General features: G+C 39.5%; 1 long non-coding RNA gene and 2 gene segments (V, D, J or C); all 3 read right to left on the bottom strand.

Moving 5' to 3' along the window:
* The window catches only part of LOC125023348, a 47615-nt gene extending 25514 nt beyond the window's left edge, over positions 1–22101 (bottom strand). Inside the window, 3 exon segments of the C gene segment in view lie at positions 7634–7644; positions 16476–16766; positions 22038–22101. Coding sequence covers positions 7634–7644; positions 16476–16766; positions 22038–22086 — 351 coding nt within the window.
* On the bottom strand, positions 3398–4035 carry LOC125023358. The segment is given in 2 exon segments: positions 3398–3729; positions 3929–4035. Coding segments are annotated over 2 exon segments (381 nt in total).
* Positions 8914–9433, bottom strand: LOC125023365. Its single transcript, XR_007114583.1, has 2 exons — positions 9308–9433; positions 8914–9041 (listed from the first exon to the last, which is right to left on the bottom strand). It is a non-coding gene; the product is annotated as an uncharacterized LOC125023365 (long non-coding RNA).
* Positions 22102–24878: the final 2777 nt, after the last annotated feature.

The raw sequence follows: 24878 nt of genomic DNA, 5'->3' as shown, positions 1-24878 counted from the left end.
TCAGTTTGGATTTAAAAGAGCTTTAAATGAAATGAACTTGGTTAGTTTCCAGTCATTCTGCAACATATTCCACACAAAGGGTACAGAAAACAACCACACTGACCTTGTGTAGGAAGCTCTGTGTAGTTAAGGTACATATGTAGAAGGCTCATAGACCATCACCAGTTATTGTGATATAACTCAATATACATGTTGACATGCTGATTAAGTAATGAGTCCCCATGACTTTATTTGTATGACAGAAACAACCTTTATTCTCGTCTCATGCAGTCGTGTCATTGCTACAAAAACTAGTGGTTTCCTGTCTGGTTGCTGTTATCTGTCGGATCACTTTGAAGGTTTTTGTAAGGTGTGAGTCGACGCCTTCATTACTGTGCATACTTGCTGCTCCAAAATATTCTCCAGTGTCATTGGGGTGTTTCAGCTTCAGGATGTGAAGATGAGCTGTGTTCTCTCCGTCTCCACTCAAATTGAAGTGCTCTTGAAACAGCGGCTCAATGTTACGATTTTTATAATACATGTAGCCGATGAGCTTCAGTGCAGTGTCTCCTGGTGAGCGCTGGTACCAGAGAATGGTGTCATAGTTTTGGATTTCATGTGTCAATGTGAGCCTGACGTCACTGTTTGGTTTCGACAACAGTTCAGGTGGAGATTGAAACACTTGTTCTTGTTTGTTGAGGTAAACACCTGTAAAGAGATGTGTGTTCAATGTGGATTAACCCATATGTGCCTGGATTCAATTTCATTGACAAATTTAATAGGAAAATAGCCTCATTAACGATTGATACCTTTAATCCAGAGCATGGAGATGATGGACGTGATGAGATGAGATGGCTTCATGTTGAATGTGAAGAACAAACTGGAGTGTGCACTGGGTTTTGTTAGCCAGAGGGAGGGACAGGAAGTGATGTAGAGAGAATGTGTGCTGCAGGTGTTTGAGAGAGGATGAATGACTGGTTACAGACTGATTATAGTTGTTAAAACGTATGCTTTCCTAACAGTTTAGTAGGTTTCGAGATTTTATTGTATATTTAACCTCCTGACACCCTGCGTCTTCATATGGGGACAGAAGGTTTTAGGTTTTATTGCAGCTTGTTCTGCTTCATTTAAACCCATTGTCCTCATTAGTGGGCGATTTAGTCTGCCATCTAGTGGTAGCAAAGGTTAAAACTTATTTATCTATCCTTATTAAATTTTGATATGACTCACAAATTTAACAAATTTTATCAATAGCAACGAGCTACAATGTCGCTAATTAGCAAGGTACTTGTTTGAGGATGTTGGAACCTAGTTGTTCTGTCTTATGCTGGCAAATGAGAAAAACCACAAAATATCCTTCTGTGGTGGAGAGTTACCTGCCTTTAACCTACATTGGAGGTGAGATAAGGAGAGGCGATGTAGAGAAAGGTTTTTGTAAAAAGCACCTGAAGGTTTGACATAGTGTGCCTCCCTGGCAGCACAAAAGTATGTTGCGGTGTGTTCGAGTGCTTTCAGATCATATATAGAAAGTAAACCCTTTTTTATTTTGTCCCCGCTCAGATCTCCGGTTAATTTGAAATGACTTTTAAAAGGCTCCTCCACGCTGTCGTTGTTGAACTGTCCGTAGCCGTATCCGATGAGTTTCAGAGCCGTATCTCCGGGAGAGCGCTGGTACCAGAGCATCACTCTGTAGTCACTTTGTCCATGAGTGCACCAAAGCTCAGCGACTTCACCTGGTCTGCTGATGAGACCAGATGGAGACTGGTGGACCTGAACCCCAAGAGAAAAACCTACAAAAACAGACAGCAACTCAGCTTTGTTTGAACAATAAAACCAAACAGAAAGATCCAGAATAAAGCTGATCTCACCTAGACAACAAATCAGAAGCAGAATCATTTTGGCTCTTTGCAGGAGAAGAAGGGAGATTGCAATGATGGGGACTAAGGTTCTGCAGAGGGACTAGGAAATGACGCAGATGTCACATGACTGAGAGCAGCTGAATTTGCTGAAACCCACAGCTGATAAAGGAGAATGTTCAGTTTTTGTTAAGTTAAAAGGAGATCTGCCTCATTGTGAATAGCGTGCTGCAGTAGACACCGCACTGTGCTTGGACCCCTTCAGATCCACTATGAACAGAGAGTCGTTCTTGACTGTGTTTCCCCTTAAATCTCCAGTGACATTAAAATGCTCTGCGTATGATTCCTCGTGGACTACAGTACTGTAATCCACGTATCCGATGAGTTTCAGAGCCGTGTCTCCGGGTGACTGCTGGTACCAGAGCATCATTCTGTAGTCTGTTTGTTTGTGGGTGCAGATTAGCTGAACTTCATCGCCTTTCTTCCTGATGAGAGAAGAAGGCGACTGATGGATCTGAATCCCCAGAGAGATACCTGCTGTGAGCAGAGTAGGACTCATTAATGATTTTACATTGGAAAGTTAATAGCCTGTGATATTTCACAGAGTAAACAGTACTTGTGAAGAAAAAACAAAAAAGAAACCTAAGCATTGTGCAAAGATTTGAAACACTGAGTCTAAATTTGAATATTTAAGGTTGAAATTTCTCACTAATCTGAGTCTGAGTCTTGGAGGAGGCACAGGTGATGTAGATGAAGGAGTGGCTTCACAAGGTTATGAATATTCTCTTTATCTCACCCCAAAGGATGCGTTTCTTCTCATGCATTTCATTGACAATAAAAGCACCAAACTAAAACACAACCACAAAAGCAGGTGTGTCAGAGCAGTTTATTCCATTTCTTATTCGAAACCACGTATGATTAAAGATTGTGCAGTTTTTGTAAAGTTCTCAGGGGTTTTTTGTCATCGTGCTTCTCTGGCTGCACAGTAATAAATTGCACTCTGCTCTTGTCCTCTAAGATTAACAACTGGAGAACCGTTCTTTGCTGTGTTCCTACTCATATCTCCGGTGATATTAAAGTCCTCATTATATGGGTTTTCCATTGTGGGATCTTTGAAGTACACAAACCCGATGAGCTTCATGGCCGTGTCTCCGGGTAAACGCTGGTACCAGAGCATCTGCCTGTAGTCTGTTTTGTTGTGGGTGCAGAAAATCTGAACTTTGCCACCAGGGTTTTTGATGAGTTCAGACGGAGACTGACGGACCTCGAGGCCCAGACACACACCTGGAACAAGATCAAATTAATAATCAATGCAGAAACTAGAATTTAAGCGGTATTGGTGAATGGTTAAAGTGATTACCAATGAGCCAAGATAAGAAGAATAAAGTTGGCATGTTGATGTGCTGTCTCAGTGAGCGCTGAGTGATTCTGTTTGGCGTTGACTGTCGCTGCTCTTCTATCCAATGCATATATGTATGCAGTGTTTCTTGAGTCCTAGTGCCACCTACTGGAAAGACATAAGATGAACCCTTTGTAATATCAATCTACTGGCAAGGAGTTTTTGTTCAGCTGCTCGTACTTGTCACATCACTGTGTTTGCTGACGGCACAGAAGTACACGCCGCTGTCTCCAGGCTGCAGGTCTTTCACAGTAAGAGACCCGCTCTCACTCTTGTCTTTGATGGCTGAGTATTTGGTCTGATTGCCGCCACCGTAGTCTGGCTTCCCACCCACAACTGTGTAGACGATGAGGCTCATGGTCTCCCCTGGACGCTGCCTGTACCAGTACATCTGGTTATGAGTTATATCTTTGTTGTGGCTGCAGTTCATCTCTGCAGATTTGGACATAGAACTCCAGCTGATTGTAGGGTACTGGGTTACATCCTGGCAGTGAACTGAGTGGAGAAAAAACTATTTAGGTTAATTTCATGATTTAATAACCGAAATGTGCAAGCATTTTTAAGAAATAGTAAAAATACAAGTTTCATACTACAACTGAAGAAGAAAATATTTTCTATTTCTATTGCATGGATAAAGTCGTCTTTAAATCTACAAATTTTATTAGAAAACTAAATAAGATATGCATCAGTGTACCTTGAATCCAAAAAGAAGCGACAAAGAGCCTGGTGAGAACTTGAGTTGCCATGGTGATCCTGTTAACATGAGAGGTTTCCACCCGAGATTGACTGAATGTTTGTGGAAAGTTAATGTGATGATGCTTCACAGAAGAAACCTCCCCTTAAATCTGAAATGAGTTGGTGCAGATGCAAAGGGCTGTGGGTAATAGAGCGGGAAATCACAGATGGGAGGAGGAGTTCTATGTAGTATTTTGTTGACTAGCAACACAGAAGTGTGTTTAACTGTTAAATATCCCAGCAGTTGTAGTTGCCTGTATTTCAGTTTTGAACAGTGTGGATTTTAGCTGCTTCTCCAGGTTTTACAAAAGTGTGAACTGGAGTTTGAAATAAAGAGACTATGCCATGCATATTGAAAAACCACAGCAAAACCTAAATCACAAATGCTATAATGTTTTTCTTAACTGAAATCAGAGGAAAATCTAAACTTATGGACAGGACACAAAATAATATAAATATGTAAAAATAGAATGAAGTGGAATTGTGCATGTGGAAGTATGTGGTGTGCTCCTGGACTTGTGGGTAAACCCATCCATCAGGAAACCAAGAGAGTCCTTCATAATGCAGGTGGTGCCATTGTGTTTTTCCCTCTTTTAACCACCCTCGCTTAAAACAGCATTCAGTACCTCTTGATATAATTCTTTTCCAGGATTTGGGGTTGATAATGTTCACTCAGTTGTATCAGTTGCTTATGGACAAATGTAGTTGCATAGCCCATCGTGATGTTCCCGAGTTGGTCTGCTGCTCTGTTGGTTTATGCTTTAAGGTGTTCTTCTTTCATTCATATATTCGCAAATTGTTACTGATAATTTAAAACATCTATTGATTCATGATTTGGCTGTAATTGAAATTCAAGGGATGTTGGGTTTTAAATGAAATGATTCATGCATTCTGAATATCCCTTTATGGAAGAACAGTCTATGGCAACACTTAAATATGGGATTATAATTTGATTTATTATTAAATTTCTGATGAAATGAAAAATAAATACTGCAGGCTAAGTGGAGGTCTGAAGATAAGCTGCATTTCTACACATGAGGAAGCTCCCATTATAATATCTGATTTAGATGGCACAGAAGACCAACGTTGGCTGTAAGAGATAATACAGGTGCAAGTAGCTGTGAATCTGTTGTTGGGAGGTTTTTGTATTGCGAAGGGTTCATGTGTTTCACTGTGGTGACTAGCAGCACAGAAGTACACTGCACTGTTCACTTGTTCAATTATTAGAGTGCAGGTCTGGTCTTTCATTGCGCTCCCTTCCATCGTCACACCGACTCCAGCCTCTGGATATCCGTCATTTACATTCATGTATCCCAAGAACTGCATGTCATTGTCCTTGGACTGTTTGTACCACAGGATTTGAGTGTAGCTTTCAACACTGTGTACACAGCTGATTCTGACTTTTCCTCCAGCTCTAGGTTTGTAGTATATTTCAGCTGGAGTCTGCTGTACTTGAGAAGAACCTGTTAAGAAAAACAGAAAAAAGTTTCACAACACATCCACAATGATGTTCCCGAATGTTTCTGAGCATGTTTTAACTTGTTGGTCTGCAAAACAATACTAAACACACTATTTAAAAGAACACAATGCTTTATTACCTGATACCAGTATGACATTGAAGGCTATACAGAAGAAGATGATCATGATGTTGTGTTTTCTGACTGAATTTAAGGTCTTAGATCTTGTTGAGTTTTCATCACAGTCTATGATAATATGCTGCATTTCTACCTCCTCATCTGAGGAGGGAGGGTTGTGTCTTTGTGCTTCCTCCTTTTCTAAGCTTTGAAACCAATCAGCTTGCACTACACACCACTTGGTCAGTATAACAGTCTGAGTGAAGATGTGCTGCCACCTAATGTGAAGGAAGTAATGCAGGTGCAAATGTGTTTAAGTGAAAGAGATCAGGAACAGCGACTGGGAGGTTTTTGTATTGAGGAGCAGAGACATGTTGCACTAGCAGCACAGAGGTACACAGCACTGCTGTTCAGTTGGAGTTCTTCAGTTGTAAATGTGCAGGTCTGGCATTATTTGCATTCCCTTCCTTCATCACATCCACTCCAGGCTCAGGGGCTGCAAAAATAATATTCATGTATCCCAGGAACGTCATCTGTCTGTTCTGTGATTGTTTGTACCAGTAGATTTTATCATAGTTATCTGAACTGTGTGAACCGTTGATTTTGACTTTTTCTCCAGCGTTGTAATACACTTCAGCTGGAGTCTGCTGGACTTTGTTACTGAGAGAGGAACCTGTTGAAAAAGATATGAACAAACTGTGAAAACAATCACATTAAGTGAGAATAACTGACAGTAGTCAGTCAAATGATCTGGGTGGAAATAATTACATGAAAGCACTTGTCTTGAATCTCTGTTTGCTCAAGCACACATGTTCAATTCAATTTTTTCAATCATAGAATTTAATTGAGCTACACAGATGTTGACAAAATAAAAGTAAATACACTGTTTAAAACAACAACAACTAAGACTTTATTACCAGAGACCAGTATAACATTGGAGGCTATGCAGAAGGTGATGATCATGATGTTGTGTTTTCTGACTGAATTCAAGATCCGTCTGGTTGAGTTTTCATCAATCTGTGATAATATGCTGCATTTCTACCTCCTCATCTGAGGAAACCCTCCCCTCAGGGAAACACAACCTTTTTTTTAAGATGGGTTGTGTCTTCCTCTTTTTATAAACTTCCATCCAATCAGCTTCCACTACACACCTGAGTCAGTATAGATATACTGCCATCTAGTGAAAGTAAGCTGGAAAACACAAAACCTGTTAAAATCCTAAAATCTTTCTGCATTGATTTGTTTTGACTAGATCAAGTTTTTTAAAGAGCAGCCAACAATTTTCAGATTGAAGCTGTAGGATGAAGTGTGTAGCATAGCCATCATGTTAATTATCTGCTTTATCTCCTCTACTTTCTTTATATTACACCTGTTGGAACCGCTTCATGGCCTTACTTGTCTCTCCAACTGCCCTTCTTTCATTGCCTTTGCCGTTGCCTTTAGGAGCTTCATCATTTACGCCCATTTTGTTCAAAAATCTACGTCAGTGGCATCAGTTTCTTGATTAAACTGATCACCGGAGTTCCTTGTCCTTCCACTTCCCATTTGCACGTCAGCATGATGATCAAAGTTAATCTTTGATCACAGTTAATCTCCCAAATTGTTGCATCTAAACCCTTCGAGCAGGTTCCTCTCCATCCACCTGTGATCCATCACGGCACACCACCCTTTGTAATATTTCATTCATTCATTGCAAACCGCTTCCAGCTAAGGTATACCCGTCCACCTCGCTGAAATACTCAGACAACATCTCAAGCCAACTATAGCTACATCCATCCCGTACAACAGCAGTGTGAACAGCACACAGCTCTGACCTCTCTGATCCCATATGTAGCATACTTACACTGTTACATTATCCTTTTGCTTGTTGTCCTGTTTAATGTTGTTGTATTTAATTTCTTTAATTCTTTAATTTCTTTCTGGTCACCGTTCTGCTGCTGTAACATTTGAATTTCCCCAATGGGGATCAATAAAGCACTATCTTATCTCTTATAACCAACCTAACATCAGAGGAGTATACTTGGCTCATTATACGCCTTTTGGGGACACAGCCAAAGCATCCAGAGATATGCTCCCACCCTCAGTCTCACTTCCTAGGTTCCTTCATCCGAACATCAGTGGACTACCATCAGTCTCTAAATCTTCCTTCATCTCATCTCCTTGATGCCTCTTATTCCTTCCATTCTCATCCCTTCTTCTCTCTGCACATCCCCTGCCTTTAACTCCCCCTAACCTGGTCAAAGAAAACTTCTTTGTACCTACCGAGGTTAAATGTGCACAGGTTAAATGTTGCATTGCTACACACGAGGAACCTTCCATTGTAACATCTGATCTCTGTGAGATGGAAGACCTGCATTTGTTTCTTCCAGGTGCAGGAGGCTGTGAGCTGTGATGCAGAAATGAAAACTGTGTGATGAGGTTTTTGTATTGAGGAGCAGTGATATGTAGCACTGTGGTTACTAGCAGCACAGAAGTACACTGCACTGCTGTTCAGCTTGAGCCCTTTAATTGTCAATGTGCAGTTCTTGTCTTTATTTGCATCCCCCTCCATCTCCACATCAAATCCCTTCTCTGGAGTAGCCTTGTCATCATTCATATAACCTAATAACTGCATGTGTCCTTTTGTCTGCTTGTACCACAGGATTTGGTAATAGCTCTGAATACTGTGAGAACAGTAGATCTTGGCTGTCTTTTCTGGTTCGATGTAAATATTAGTTGGAGTCTGGTGAACTTGGTCACTGAGAGAGGAACCTGTTGAGGAAATGACAAAAAATAATTGAGACTGGACAAAGTCAGCAATGTCATCAGATATAATATTATTAGTTGCAAACAGTTCATAACGTTCTGGTGGATTACCTGAGACCAGGACAATGTTGAGAGCAGTGGTTAGTAAAATGAGTTTCATGCTGTCTGTTGTGCTGTGTAATAAGTTCACTGTTACTACTGAAGAGAGTATCAGTGGCTCCTCTTTACCCTCCTATCAGCTACGTGAACGTGTGCTCTGTAGATGGTGGCGTCATTTCTTCCCTTTCGTCATCTTCCTCTACTTTAAGCACCTGACTCAGAATGAAGGTCTAATTAGAGACGTGCTTCCACATTATCAAAGGAAGTGATACAGGTGCAAGGAGCTGTGAGCTGTAGGAGATGAACATCAGTGATGAGGAGGTTTTTGTATTGAGGAGCAGTGATATGTAGCACTGTGGTATCTAGCAGCACAGAAGTACACTGCACTGCTGTTCAGACTGAGTCCTTTAATTGTTAATGTGCAGTTCTGGTCTTTTTTTCCACTCCCTTCTATCTCCACATTAAATCTAGTCTCTGGGGTTGGATTCTCATAATAGATGTATCCCAACAACTCTAGTTGTCCCTCTGTCTGCTTGTACCACAGGATTTGGTTATAGCTATCAATACTGTGAGAGCAGTAGATTTTAGCTTCTTCTCTGGGTTCTTTGTAAATGTCAGCAGGAGTCTGGTGGACTTGATCATTGAAAGACGAACCTGTAAAAAAATAAAAAAAAGGTCACATTAAGTGTGAATGAGGATGACTATTGTCACACAGTTTGCTCTTTGTTTCTCTAATATGATAACCTACGCAAATTTTCTAGGTGAAAATAATTAATTCTTTGACCACATGAAAGTACTATTTTTGATTATCTGAGTGCTCATGGACACATTTTCAATTTCTGTATTTTAATTAAGATACATGACGCTCTGCAAAATGACAGTAAGTGCATGTTTTAAAAGAATAACTAAGACTTTATTACCTGAGACAAGTATGATATTGAAGGCTATGCAGGAGAAGATGATCATGATGTTGTGTTTTCTGACTGAATTTGAGGTCATTCTAGTTGAGTTTTCATCAGTCTCTGATAATATGCTGCATTTCTACCTCCTCATTTGAGGAAACCCTCCCCTCAGAGAAGCACAACCTTTTTAAGATGGATGTGTCTTTGTGTTTAAACCCTTTCTCAACTTTTTTTTTCTGAACTTTAAAACCAATCTGCTTCCTCTACATGCCAGTGGGTCAGTATAGATATACTGCCATCTAGTGAAAGGAAGCTGGAAAACACAAAACCTGTTAAAATCCTAAAATATTTCTCCACAATTTCTTACAACCAATGTAAGTTTTAGGTTAATTACAGTGGTGCAATATGCCTGCCTCCCTTCTTTGTTCTCTATTAACCAACATTATACAGTTCTCCCCGATGTCTGGCCATGTTTGATCATCTCTCAGAACTGCTGTAATTACCCCCATACTTAAAAACCCCTGGTGTGACCTCTATAACCTAAATAACTTCTGTCCCATCTCAAAATTGCAATTTCTATCAAAAATACTCAGAAACAATTGATGCAACTCAGATCTATGACTATTGAAGTACTTCCAATATGTTTAAACAGTTTCAGTGTGATTTTCGCCCATTCCCCAGCACAAAAACGTCTTACATGAAATTCACTAACAACGTCCTCATGGCAGCTAAGTCTAGACTTTAAACTGCAACCTTTGACGGCATCTCACACAACATCCTCCTTGAATGACTTGCCTCCGTTGGAACCACTGGCACCTGTCTCAAAAAGTTTACATTGCATCTCTTCCACCACAGGAGGTTTTTGTATTGAGAAGGGCTCATGTGTTTCACTGTGGTTACTAGCAGCACAGAAGTACACTGCACTGCTCCACATGAGCCTTTTAATTGTTAATGTGCAGTTCTGGTCTTTATTTGCATCCCCTTCCATCTCTACATTGAACCCTTTCTCTGGAAAACCATTGTCATAACTCATGTATCCCAAAAACTGCATTTGTCCTTTTGTCTGCTTGTACCAAAGGATTTGGTCATAGTTTTCAATACTGTGAGAACAGTGGATCTTGGCTGTTTCTTCTGGTTTGCTGTAAATATCAGCAGGAGTCTGGTGGACTTGGTCACTGAGAGAGGAACCTGTTGAGGAAATGACAAAAAAATAATTGAGACTGAGGCAAAGTCAGCAATGTCATCAGATAAAATATTATTAGTTGCAAACAGTTCATAACGTTCTGGTGGATTACCTGAGACCAGGACAATGTTGAGAACAGTGGTTAGTAAAACGAGTTTCATGCTGTCTGTTGTGCTGTGTAATAAGTTCACTGTTACTACTGAAGAGAGTATCAGTGGCTCCTCTTTACCCTCCTATCAGCTACGTGAACGTGTGCTCTGTAGATGGGTGGCGTCATTTCTTCCCTTTCATCATCTTCCTCTACTATAAGCACCTGACTCAGAATGAAGGTCTAATTAGAGACGTGCTTCCATGTTATCAAAGGAAATGATACAGGTGCGAGGAGCTGTGAGCTGTAGGAGATGAACATCAGTGATGAGGAGGTTTTTGTATTGAGGAGCAGTGATATGTAGCACTGTGGTATCTAGCAGCACAGAAGTACACTGCACTGCTGTTCAGCATGAGTCCTTTAATTGTTAATGTGCAGTTCTTGTCTTTTTTTCCACTCCCTTCTATCTCCACATTAAATCTAGTCTCTAGGGTTGGATTGTCATTATAAATGTATCCCAACAACTGCATTTGTCCCTCTGTCTGCTTGTACCACAGGATTAGGTTATAGCTATTAATACTGTGAGAGCAGTAGATTTTAGCTTCTCCTTCTGTGGAGTCTTTGTAAATGTCAGCAGGAGTCTGGTGGACATCATCACTGAGAGAAGAACCTGTTGAAAAATGCACATTAAGCGAGAATGAGAGCAAATTATCAGAAAACTAGAGAGTATGTTGTGTGACAGTAGAGTGATAATGTATGTAAATGATCTGAGTAGAAATAATTAATTCTCTGATCACATGAAAATAACTAACTTCATTGTCTGGCTGCTCATGGACACATTTAAATTTACATAATCCCAGAATGTATTTAAATTGCATGATCATCTGCAAAATGACAGTAAGTACATGAATTAAAAAACATTAAATAAAATGGTTACCTGAGACCAGTATAACTCTGAAGGCTATACAGAAGAAGACAATCATGATGTTGTCTTTTCTGACTGACTTTAAGATCAGTCTAGTTGAGTTTTCATCACAGTCTATGATAATATGCTGCATTTCTACTTCCTCATCTAAGGAAACCCTAAGGAAACCCTCCCCTTGGGGACACAATCATTTTAAGATGAGTTGTGTCTTCCTCTTTTTCTAAACTTAAAATCCAATCTGCTTCCTCTACATGCCAGTGGGTCAGTATAGATATACTGCCATCTAGTGAAAGGAAGCTGGAAAACACAAAACTTATTAAAATCCGAAAATCTTTCTTCACTATTTTTATTTTCTTTTTAACCACGGTAAATTTTAGAATGATTACAGTGTAATTTATATTTATTCATTCATTAATTTTCATCTACTTATCTGAGGTCGGGTTGTGGTGGCAACAGGTCAATTATGGAACTACAAATGTCCCTCATCCCAGCAGCACATTCCAGTCCGTCCCAGAGAATCCTAAGGCGACTTGGAGGTGCTGACCCTCATCTCAACCACTTCACACTCGGCTGCAAACTGTCCCAGTGCAAACTGGACGTCAGGGTCAAACGGAGCCAACAGAACCACGTCATCTGCAAAATTTAGGAACGTGATTCTGACGTTCCCATACTGGACACTGTTCTCACCCCAGCTGTGCCTTGAGATCCTGTCCATGAATAATACCCTGAACCAGGGACAAGGGACAGCCTTGGTGGAGTCCAACACCCACTGGAAATGTGCTGGACTTTATGTTGATGATACACACACAGCTCTCATTTTAGTCATACAGGGCTTGTAACAATGGCCTCTGTGTCCTGCTTCTTAACTACATCAGTGACCTCTGCCAAAGATATGGACGAGACTTTGTCTGAGTCCTCAGTTTCTGCCTTGTTCTTAGAGTGCCTCGTGGTAGGGTTGAGTAGATCCTGAAAGTTGAAACACCCATCTGAAAGCTTGACGGCTTCCCTGACCACTGGTGTCCACCTTTACATCAATTCTAATCTGATGTGAAGAACATCCAAAAGACAGTGTTCTGATTGAAGCTGTGAGATGAAGTGTGTAGCGGAGCCATCATGTTAAAATCTCACATGTTAGTTAGCTTGATGTTCTAAATCTTTTTCTCTTCATGCACTGTTTACCTGCATGCAGCTAACACTTGTGATTGGTCAATTAAACGTATGGTTGCTTCTATATATGAATATGCAGGTTTGTGAGTATTCTTTCATTTTGATGATGTATAAAAAGGTTACATATATGTGACATAGTGAGTCATCACATGGATTATGTTGAAGTGATGTTGAATATCAGAGACTACTCTTTCTAAATGGTTAAAGTTTGCATTGCTACACATGAGGAACCTTCCATTATAACATCTGACTTCTGTGAGATGGAAGACCAACGCTGGTTTATTCCAGGTGCAGGAGGCTGTGAGCTGTAATACAGAGATAAAAACTGTGTAATGAGGAAGTTTTTGTACAGAGGAGCAGTGATATGTAGCACTGTGGTTACTAGCAGCACAGAAGTACACTGCACTGCTGTTCAGCACGAGCCCTTTAATTGTTAATGTGCAGTTCTGGTCTTTAGATGCACCTCCTGCAATTTCCACATGAAATCCTACATTCTCCACAGTTGGATTCTCATAATACATATTTCCTAACATCTGCATTTCTTCTTCTGTCTGCTTGTACCACAATATTTGAAAATAGTTAGCAATACTGTGAGAACAGGAGATTTTAGCTTCTTCTCTGGGTTCCTTGTAAATGTCAGCAGGAGTCTGGTGGACTTGATCATTGAAAGATGAACCTGTAAAAAAATTTAAAAAAGTCACATTAAGTGAGAATGAGGGTGACTATTGTCACACAGTTTGCTCTGTGTTTGTCTAAGATGATAACCTATGTAAATTTTCTAGGTGAAAATAATTAATTCTTTGACCACATGAAAGTACTATTTTTGATTATCTGAGTGCTCATGGACACATTTTCAATTTCTGTATTTTAATTAAGATACATGACTCTCTGCAAAATGACAGTAAGTGCATGTTTTAAAAGAATAACTAAGACTTTATTACCTGAGACAAGTATGATATTGAAGGCTATGCAGGAGAAGATGATCATGATGTTGTGTTTTCTGACTGAACTTGAGGTCATTCTAGTTGAGTTTTCATCACAGTCTCTGATAATATGCTGCATTTCTACCTCCTCATTTGAGAACCCTCCCCTCAGAGAAGCACAACCTTTTTAAGATGGGTGTGTCTTTGTGTTTTTTTCTGAACTTTAAAACCAATCTGCTTCCTCTACATGCCAGTGGGTCAGTATAGATATACTGCCATCTAGTGAAAGGAAGCTGGAAAACACAAAACCTGTTAAAATCCTAAAATATTTCTCCACAATTGTTTGAACCAATGTAAGTTTTAGGTTAATTACAGTGGTGCAATATGCCTGCCTCCCTTCTTTGTTCTCTATTAACCAACATTATACAGTGTCTGGCCATGTTTGATCATCTCTCAGAACTGCTGTAATTACCCCCATACTTAAAAACCCCTGGTGTAACCTCTATAACCTAAATAACTTCTGTCCCATCTCAAAATTGCAATTTCTATCAAAAATACTCAGAAACAATTGATGCAACTCAGGTCTATGACTATTGAAGTACTTCCAATATGTTTGAACAGTTTCAGTGTGATTTTCGCCCATTCCCCAGCACAAAAACGTCTTACATGAAATTCACTAACAACGTCCTCATGGCAGCTAAGTGTAGACTTTAAAGTGCAACCTTTGACGGCATCTCACACAACATCCTCCTTGAATGACTTGCCACCGTTGGAACCACTGGCACCTGTCTCAAAAAGTTTACATTGCATCTCTTCCACCACAGGAGGTTTTTGTATTGAGAAGGGCTCATGTGTTTCACTGTGGTTACTAGCAGCACAGAAGTACACTGCACTGCTCCACATGAGCCTTTTAATTGTTAATGTGCAGTTCTGGTCTTTATTTGCATCCCCTTCCATCTCCACATTGAACCCTTTCTCTGGAAAACCACTGTCATAACTCATGTATCCCAAAAACTGCATTTGTCCTTTTGTCTGCTTGTACCACATGATTTGGTCATAGTTTTCAATACTGTGAGAACAGTAGATCTTGGCTGTTTCTTCTGGTTTGCTGTAAATATCAGCTGGAGTCTGGTGGACTTGGTCACTGGGAGAGGAACCTGTTAAAAAGACAGCAAAAGAAAACAACTGGTATTTAATGAGAAAGAGGCAAATTCACAAATGTAATTAAATGAAGTGTTGATAAATGTTTACCTGACACCAGCACAGTGTTGAAAGCAACGGTTAGTACAATGATGTTCATACTGTTTATTGTGCTGTGTAGTAAGTTAATATGGAAGAGATTCTCAGAGCATCTGCAGCTATACTGATCATTTCCAACTTCCTCTTTCACTAAAGCCTCTTATCAACAAACCACCAGATGGGAGGAGTTTTAACATATGTTCAGTTTCTTATTCTAGTCATCGTGGTAGCTACCACAAGTTTTTGTATTGAGGAGCAGAGACATGTAGCACTGTGGTGACTAGCAGCACAGAAGTACACAGCACTGCTGTTCAGTTGGAGTTGTTCAGTTGTTAATGTGCAGGTCTGGCCTTTATTTGCACTCCTGGTCATCGTCACATTCACTCCAGGCTCAGGGTTTTCATAAATTATATTCATGTATCCCAGGAAAATCATCTGTTTGTTCTTTGATTGTTTGTACCAGAGGATATTATTATAGTTGTCTATACTGTGTGAGCAGTTGATTTTGACTTTTTCTCCGGGGTTGTAGTACATTTTAGTTGGAGTCTGTTGGACTTTGTTACTGAGAGAGGAACCTGTTGAAAAAGATATAAACAAAAACCATGAGATGATAACGTAAGTAAATGATCTGGATTGAAATAATCAATTCTTTGACAATATGAAAGTTCTTTTCTTGAATCTCTGTCTGCTTATAGACGCCTTTTAAATTTCTTTAGAGGTAGAAGTAATATTTTAGATCAAATAGTATGCAAATAAACCAAGCTACATGACTGTAAAATAACAATGAATGCATTATTTAAATGAACACGTGAGGCTTTATTACCTGAGACCAGTATAACATTGAAGGCTATGCAGAAGAAGATGATCATGATGTTGAGTTTTCTGACTGAATTTAAGATCAGTCTGGTTGAGTTTTCATCAGTCTGTGATAATATGCTGCATTTCTACCTCCTCCTCTGAGGAAACCCTCCCCTCAGGGAAACACAACCTTTTTAAGATGGGTTGTGTGTTTGTGCTTCCTCCTTTTTCTGAACTTTAAAACCAATGAACTTCCACTACACAGCACTGGGCCAGTGAAGATGTAGTGCCATCTAGTGAAAGGAAGCTGGAAAACACAAAACCTGTTAAAATCCTAAAATATTTCTACACTAATTTATTTAAACTATAGTAAATTTTAGGATGATTACAGTGATACTTTATTCCTGCCTCCCTTCTTTGTCCTCTAGTAACCAACATTAAACATTCCCCCCTGATGTCTGGCCATGTTGCATCATCTCTCAAAACTGCTACAGTTACCCCAACCCATCTCAACTTTTCCATTTCTATCAAAAACACTTGGGGCTTGTCCCCGTTGGCATCACCGGTACCTCTCTTAAGTAGTTTACACAGAAGTACACTGCACTGCTGTTCATTATGAGTCCTTTAATTGTTAATGTGCAGTTCTTGAGTATTTGAGCCGTCATGGTGACAGCCTGCAATGAGATGCTGACACTGCTACCTATAACTGAGAAGGTGTGGGGTGACAAACATAAGGACCTCCCATTTTGATCCCTGATTGTAGTCAGTAAAAAGCTTCAGACTGGTTAGAGTGCAGGTGCATGTGAGTGTGTGATGAGGAGGTTTTTGTATTGAGGAGCAGTGGTTTGTTGCACTGTGGTAACTAGCAGTACAGAAGTACACTGCACTGCTGTTCACATCCAGGTCTTTAATTGTTAATGTGCAGTTCTGGTCTTTATCTGCACCCCCGTCTATCTTCACAACGGTTTCATTCTCTGAGTTTCCTTTGCCTAGAAACATGTATCCCAGGAACTGCATTTGTCCTTTTGACTGTTTGTACCAGAGGATTCTATTGTAGCTGTTTATACTGTGTGAACAGTTGATTTTAGCTTCTCCTCCAGGACTTTTATACATGTCAGCTGGAGTCTGATGGACGTTATCACTGAAAGAGGAACCTGTTGGAAAATTAAAGATAAAAAAATCACAGATAACACAAAATGACAACAGCTGAAATGAAAAAATAATAATATTAAGGATGTAAAATAAAATAAAATGTTGATGACTTTACCTGAAACCAAGCCGGGGTAAAACTAATGTAAAGGAATAATACGATCATTTTGTGTTTAATACAATAGTAATTGTGTTGCTGCAACGAATGAAGCAGTTGTAATGTTTCCAAGCTTCTTTCTGAACTAAACCCTCCCCAGTCTTTACGTGGGTGGTGTCATTGTGCGTCCTCCTCTTGTGACATGACAACAATGGTTCAGTATAAAGATCCAGATATTGATAGACTGGAGAAGACAAACAGGTGCAGGAGGCCAAGAGCTGTGATGAGGAGGTTTTTGTATTGAGGAGCAGTGAGATGTAGCACTGTGGTAACTAGCAGCACAGAAGTACACTGTACTGCTGTTCACATCCAGGTCTTTAATTGTTAATGTGCAGTTCTGGTCTTTATTTGCATTCCCTTCCATCTCCACATTGAACCCTTTCTCTGGAAAACCATTGTCATAACTCATGTATCCCAAAAACTGCATTTGTCCTTTTGTCTGCTTGTACCACAGGATTTGGTAATAGCTCTGAATACTGTGAGAACAGTAGATCTTGGCTGTCTCTTCTGGTTCGATGTAAATATTAGTTGGAGTCTGGTGGACTTGGTCACTGAGAGAGGAACCTGTTGAGGAAATGACAAAAAAATAATTGAGACTGAGGCAAAGTCAGCAATGTCATCAGATATAATATTATTAGTTGCAAGCAGTTCATAACGTTCTGGTGGATTACCTGAGACCAGGACAATGTTGAGAACAGTGGTTAGTAAAATGAGTTTCATCCTGTCTGTTGTGCTGTGTAATAAGTTCACTGTTACTACTGAAGAGATTCTCAGAGTATCAGCAGCTCCTCTGATTATTTCCAGCCTCCTCTTTACCCTCCTATCAGCTACGTGAACGTGTGCTCTGTAGATGGTGGCGTCATCTCTTCCCTTTCGTCATCTTCCTCTACTTTAAGCCCCTGACTCAGAATGAAGGTCTAATTAGAGACGTGCTTCCACATTATCAAAGGAAATGATACAGGTGCAAGGAGCTGTGAGCTGTGAACGTCAGTGATGAGGAGGTTTTTGTATTGAGGAGTTGTGATATGTAGCACTGTGGTAGCGAGCAGCACAGAAGTACACTGCACTGCTGTTCAGCATGAGCCTTTTAATTGTTAATGTGCAGTTCTTGTCTTTTTTTCCACTCCCTTCTATCTCCACATTAAATCTAGTCTCTAGGGTTGGATTCTCATTATAGATGTATCCCAACAACTGCATTTGTCCCTCTGTCTGCTTGTACCACAGGATTTGGTTATAGTTATCAATACTGTGAGAACAGTAGATTTTAGCTTCTCCTTCTGTGGAGTCTTTGTAAATGTCAGCAGGAGTCTGGTGGACATCATCACTGAGAGACGAACCTGTTGAAAAATGCACATTAAGCGAGAATGAGAGCAAATTACTGTCACACAACATATTCTCTAGTTTTCTGATAGAGTGATAATGTATGTAAATGATCTGAGTAGAAATAATTAATTCTCTGATCACATGAAAATAACTAACTTCATTGTCTGGCTGCTCATGGACACATTTAAATTTACATAATTCCAGAATTTATTTAAATTGCATGATTATCTGCAAAATGACAATAAGTACATGAATTAAAAACATTAAATAAAATGGTTACCTGAGACCAGTATAACTCTGAAGGCTATACAGAAGAAGACAATCATGATGTTGTCTTTTCTGACTGACTTTAAGATCAGTCTAGTTGAGTTTTCATCACAGTCTATGATAATATGCTGCATTTCTACTTCCTCATCTAAGGAAACCCTAAGGAAACCCTCCCCTTGGGGACGCAATCATTTTAAGATGGGTTGTGTCTTCCTCTTTTTCTAAACTTAAAATCCAATCAGCTTCCACCACACACACCTGGGTCAGTAAAGATATACTGCCATCTAGTGAAAGGAAGCTGGACTTTATGTTGATGATACACACACAGCTCTCATTTTAGTCATACAGGGCTTGTAACAATGGCCTCTGTGTCCTGCTTCTTAACTACATCAGTGACCTCTGCCAAAGATATGGACGAGACTTTGTCTGAGTCCTCAGTTTCTGCCTTGTTCTTAGAGTGCCTCGTGGTAGGGTTGAGTAGATCCTGAAAGTTGAAACACCCATCTGAAAGCTTGACGGCTTCCCTGACCACTGGTTTCCACCTTTGGATCAGTTCTAATCTGATGTGAAGAACATCCAAAAGACAGTATTCTGATTGAAGCTGTGAGATGAAGTGTGTAGCGGAGCCATCATGTTAAAATCTCACATGTTAGTTAGCTTGATGTTCTAAATCTTTCTCTTCATGCACTGTTTACCTGCATGCAGCTAACACTTGTGATTGGTCAATTAAACGTATGGTTGCTTCTACATATGAATATGCAGGTTTGTGAGTATTCTTTCATTTTGATGATATATAAAACGGTTACATATATGTGACATAGTGAGTCATCACATGGATTATGTTGAAGTGATGTTGAATATCAGAGGCTACTCTTTCTAAATGGTTAAAGTTTGCATTGCTACACATGAGGAACCTTCCATTATAACATCTGACTTCTGTGAGATGGAAGACCAACGCTGGTTTATTCCAGGTGCAGGAGGCTGTGAGCTGTAATACAGAGATAAAAACTGTGTAATGAGGAAGTTTTTGTATTGAGGAGCAGTGATATGTAGCACTGTGGTTACTAGCAGCACAGAAGTACACTGCACTGCTGTTCAGACTGAGCCCTTTAATTGTTAATGTGCAGTTCTGGTCTTTAGATGCACCTCCTGCAATTTCCACATGAAGTCCTACATTCTCCACAGTTGGATTCTCATAATACATATTTCCTAACATCTGCATTTCTTCTTCTGTCTGCTTGTACCACAATATTTGAAAATAGTTAGCAATACTGTGAGAACAGGAGATTTTAGCTTCTTCTCTGGGTTCTTTGTAAATGTCAGCAGGAGTCTGGTGGACTTGATCATTGAGAGACGAACCTGTAAAAAAATTTAAAAAAGTCACATTAAGTGAGAATGAGGGTGACTATTGTCACACAGTTTGCTCTGTGTTTGTCTAAGATGATAACCTATGTAAATTTTCTAGGTGAAAATAATTAATTCTTTGACCACATGAAAGTACTATTTTTGATTATCTGAGTGCTCATGGACACATTTTCAATTTCTGTATTTTAATTAAGATACATGACTCTCTGCAAAATGACAGTAAGTGCATGTTTTAAAAGAATAACTAAGACTTTATTACCTGAGACAAGTATGATATTGAAGGCTATGCAGGAGAAGATGATCATGATGTTGTGTTTTCTGACTGAACTTGAGGTCATTCTAGTTGAGTTTTCATCAGTCTCTGATAATATGCTGCATTTCTACCTCCTCATTTGAGGAAGCCCTCCACTCAGAGAAGCACAACCTTTTTAAGATGGGTGTGTCTTTTTTTTTCTGAACTTTAAAACCAATCTGCTTCCTCTACATGCCAGTGGGTCAGTATAGATATACTGCCATCTAGTGAAAGGAAGCTGGAAAACACAAAACCTGTTAAAATCCTAAAATATTTCTCCACAATTGTTTGAACCAATGTAAGTTTTAGGTTAATTACAGTGGTGCAATATGCCTGCCTCCCTTCTTTGTTCTGTATTAACCAACATTATACAGTGTCTGGCCATGTTTGATCATCTCTCAGAACTGCTGCAATTACCCCCATACTTAAAAACCCCTGGTGTGACCTCTATAACCTAAATAACGTCTGTCCCATCTCAAAATTGCAATTTCTATCAAAAATACTCAGAAACAATTGATGCAACTCAGATCTATGACTATTGAAGTACTTCCAATATGTTTGAACAGTTTCAGTGTGATTTTTGCCCATTCCCCAGCACAAAAACGTCTTACATGAAATTCACTAACAACGTCCTCATGGCAGCTAAGTTTAGACTTTAAAGTGCAACCTTTGACGGCATCTCACACAACATCCTCCTTGAATGACTTGCCTCCGTTGGAACCACTGGCACCTGTCTCAAAAAGTTTACATTGCATCTCTTCCACCACAGGAGGTTTTTGTATTGAGAAGGGCTCATGTGTTTCACTGTGGTTACTAGCAGCACAGAAGTACACTGCACTGCTCCACATGAGCCTTTTAGTTGTTAATGTGCAGTTCTGGTCTTTATTTGCATCCCCTTCCATCTCCACATTGAACCCTTTCTCTGGAAAACCACTGTCATAACTCATGTATCCCAAAAACTGCATTTGTCCTTTTGTCTGCTTGTACCAAAGGATTTGGTCATAGTTTTCAATACTGTGAGAACAGTGGATCTTGGCTGTTTCTTCTGGTTTGCTGTAAATATCAGCAGGAGTCTGGTGGACTTGGTTACTGAGAGAGGAACCTGTTAAAAAGACAGCAAAAGAAAACAACTGGTATTTAATGAGAAAGAGGCAAATTCACAAATGTAATTAAATGAAGTGTTGATAAATGTTTACCTGATACCAGCACAGTGTTGAAAGCAACGGTTAGTACAATGATGTTCATACTGTTTATTGTGCTGTGTAGTAAGTTAATATGGAAGAGATTCTCAGAGCATCTGCAGCTTTACTGATCATTTCCATCCTCCTCTTTCACTAAAGCCTCCTATCAACAAACCACCAGGTGGGTGGAGTTTTAACATATGTTCAGCTTCTTATTCTAGTCATCGTGGTAGCTACCACAAGTTTTTGTATTGAGGAGCAGAGACATGTAGCACTGTGGTAACTAGCAGCACAGAAGTACACTGCACTGCTGTTCAGTTGGAGTTGTTCAGTTGTTAATGTGCAGGTCTGGCCTTTATTTGCACTCCCGGTCATCGTCACATTCACTCCAGGCTCAGGGTTTTCATAAATTATATTCATGTATCCCAGGAACGTCATCTGTTTGTTCTTTGATTGTTTGTACCAGAGGATATTATTATAGTTGTCTATACTGTGTGAGCAGTTGATTTTGACTTTTTCTCCGGGGTTGTAGTACATTTCAGTTGGAGTCTGTTGGACTTTGTCACTGAAAGAGGAACCTGTTGGAAAATTAAAGATAAAAAAGTCACAGATAACACAAAATGACAGCAGCTGAAATGAAAAAATAATAATATTAAGGATGTAAAATAAAATAAAATGTTGATGACTTTACCTGAAACCAGGACAGAGTTAAAACTAATGTAAAGGAATAATACGATCATTTTGTGTTTAATACAATAGTAGTTGTGTTGCTGCAACGAATGAAGCAGTTGTAATGTTTCCAAGCTTCTTTCTGAACTAAACCCTCCCCAGTCTTTATGTGGGTGGTGTCATTGTGCGTCCTCCTCTTCTGACATGACAACAATGGTTCAGTATAAAGATCCAGATATTGATAGACTGGAGAAGACAAACAGGTGCAGGAGGCCAAGAGCTGTGATGAGGAGGTTTTTGTATTGAGGAGCAGTGAGATGTAGCACTGTGGTAACTAGCAGCACAGAAGTACACTGCACTGCTGTTCACATCCAGGTCTTTAATTGTTAATGTGCAGTTCTGGTCTTTGGATGCACCTCCTTCCATTTCCACATTAAAATCAGTTTCAGGATATCCTTTCTCAAAAGACATATATCCCAAGAATTGTAGTTGTCTGTTTTCTAATTGCTTATACCAGAGAATATTATCATGGCTAGAACTACTGTGAGAACAGTAGATCTTGGCTGGCCCTTCTGGATTGCTGTAAATAATAGCTGGAGTCTGCTGGACTTGGACACTGAGAGACAAACCTGCGGAAAAGACGACAAAAGAAAACAGTATTGGTATTTAATGAGAATGAGACAAATTCACAAATGTAATCAAATAAAGTGTTGATGAATGTTTACCTGACATCAGCACAGTGTTGAAAGCAACGGTTAGTACAATGATGTTCATGTTTGTTGTGCTGTGTAATAAGTTACTATGGAAGAGATTCTCAGAGCATCTGCAGCTTTACTGATCATTTCCAACTTCCTCTTTCACTAAAGCCTCTTATCAACAAACCACCAGGTGGGTGGAGTTTTAACATATGTTCAGCTTCTTATTCTAGTCATCAATGTAGCTACCACTACTCACCACTGGGTCAGTAAAAGTCTGAGTGAAGATGTGCTGCCACCTAATGTGAAGAAAAGTAATGCAGGTGCCAGTGTGTGTGAGCTGTAAGAGATGAGGAACAGTGATTGGAAGTTTTTGTATTGAGGAGCAGAGACATGTTGCACTGTGGTAACTAGCAGCACAGAAGTACACAGCACTGCTGTTCAGTTGGAGTTGTTCAGTTGTTAATGTGCAGGTCTGGCCTTTATTTGCACTCCCGGTCATCGTCACATTCACTCCAGGCTCAGGGTTTTCATAAATTATATTCATGTATCCCAGGAACGTCATCTGTTTGTTCTTTGACTGTTTGTACCAGAGGATTCTATCATAGCTGATTATACTGTGTGAACAGTTGATTTTAGCTTCTTCTCCAGGATTTTTATACATGTCAGCTGGAGTCTGACGGACGTTATCACTGAGAGAGGAACCTGTTGGAAAATTAAAGATAAAAAAGTCACAGATAACACAAAATGACAGCAGCTGAAATGAAAAAAAAAATGAATATTAAGAATGTAAAATAAAATGTTGATGACTTTACCTGAAACCAGGACAGAGTTAAAACTAATGTAAAGGAATAATACGATCATTTTGTGTTTAATACAATAGTAATTGTGTTGCTGCAACGAATGAAGATGTTGTAATGTTTCCAAGCTTCTTTCTGAACTAAACCCTCCCCAGTCTTTATGTGGGTGGTGTCATTGTGCGTCCTCCTCTTCTGACATGACAACAATGGTTCAGTATAAAGATCCAGATATTGATAGACTGGAGAAGACAAACAGGTGCAGGAGGCCAAGAGCTGTGATGAGGAGGTTTTTGTATTGAGGAGCAGTGAGATGTAGCACTGTGGTAACTAGCAGCACAGAAGTACACTGCACTGCTGTTCACATCCAGGTCTTTAATTGATAATGTGCAGTTCTGGTCTGTAGATCCACTTCCTTCTATCTCCACATTAAATCCTTTCTCTACACTCGAACTCAGATAATACATAAATCCTAACAACTGCATTTCTTCTTTTGTCTGCTTGTACCACAGAATTTGATCATAGTTATTAATACTGTGAGAACAGTAGATTTTAGCTTCTTGTCTGGGTTCTTTGTAAATGTCGGCAGGAGTCTGGTGGACTTGGTCAATGAAAGAGGAACCTGTTAAAAAATAAAATCCAAACAATCACACTGAGAATGAGAGCAAATAATTAGATACAGTGAGAGTATACTCCCCATCATTTTCAATTTCTTTCATGCCAGAATTAATATTTTAGAGCTAATAGTGTGAAACCAAATGGATTATTTAAACAAACATCTAAGGTTTTATTACCTGAGACCAGTATAACATTGAAGGCTATACAGAAGAAGATGATCATGATGTTGTGTTTTCTGACTGAATTTAAGATCAGTCTAGTTGAGTTTTCATCACAGTCCATGATAATATGCTGCATTTCTACCTCCTCCTCTGAGGAAACCCTCCCCTCAGGGAAACAGTCTTTTTTTAGATGGTTTGTGTCTTTGTGCTCCATCCTTTTCTAAACTTTAAAACCAATCAGCTTCCACTACACACCACTTGGTCTGTAAAGATATACTGCCACCTAGTGCTTGCTTGTGATTGGTCAAATCAACTTTGAGTACAAATGAAACCAGAAATCTTCTTGCAGTAAAATCTTGTCCCGTGCTACAGATTCTGGATATTAATATGCAGATATGTGTTTAAAGAGATTACTAGTCCGTTAGTGTTGTTTTGTTCGATGGTATCCTACACTGTCACATATATGAAACTGTTTAAGTCATCGCGGATTATGTTAACGTGATGTTGAATATCAGAACTCTCTTTCTTACAGGTTAAATGTTGCATTGCTGCACATGAGAAACCTTCCATTATAACATCTGATCTCTGAGAA

The sequence above is a fragment of the Mugil cephalus genome, chromosome 17 (assembly GCF_022458985.1).
Source record: "Mugil cephalus isolate CIBA_MC_2020 chromosome 17, CIBA_Mcephalus_1.1, whole genome shotgun sequence".
Classification (NCBI taxonomy): domain Eukaryota; kingdom Metazoa; phylum Chordata; class Actinopteri; order Mugiliformes; family Mugilidae; genus Mugil; species Mugil cephalus.
The sequence above is the reverse complement of the archived record's forward strand: the minus strand, read 5'-3'. Positions and strand labels throughout refer to the sequence as shown.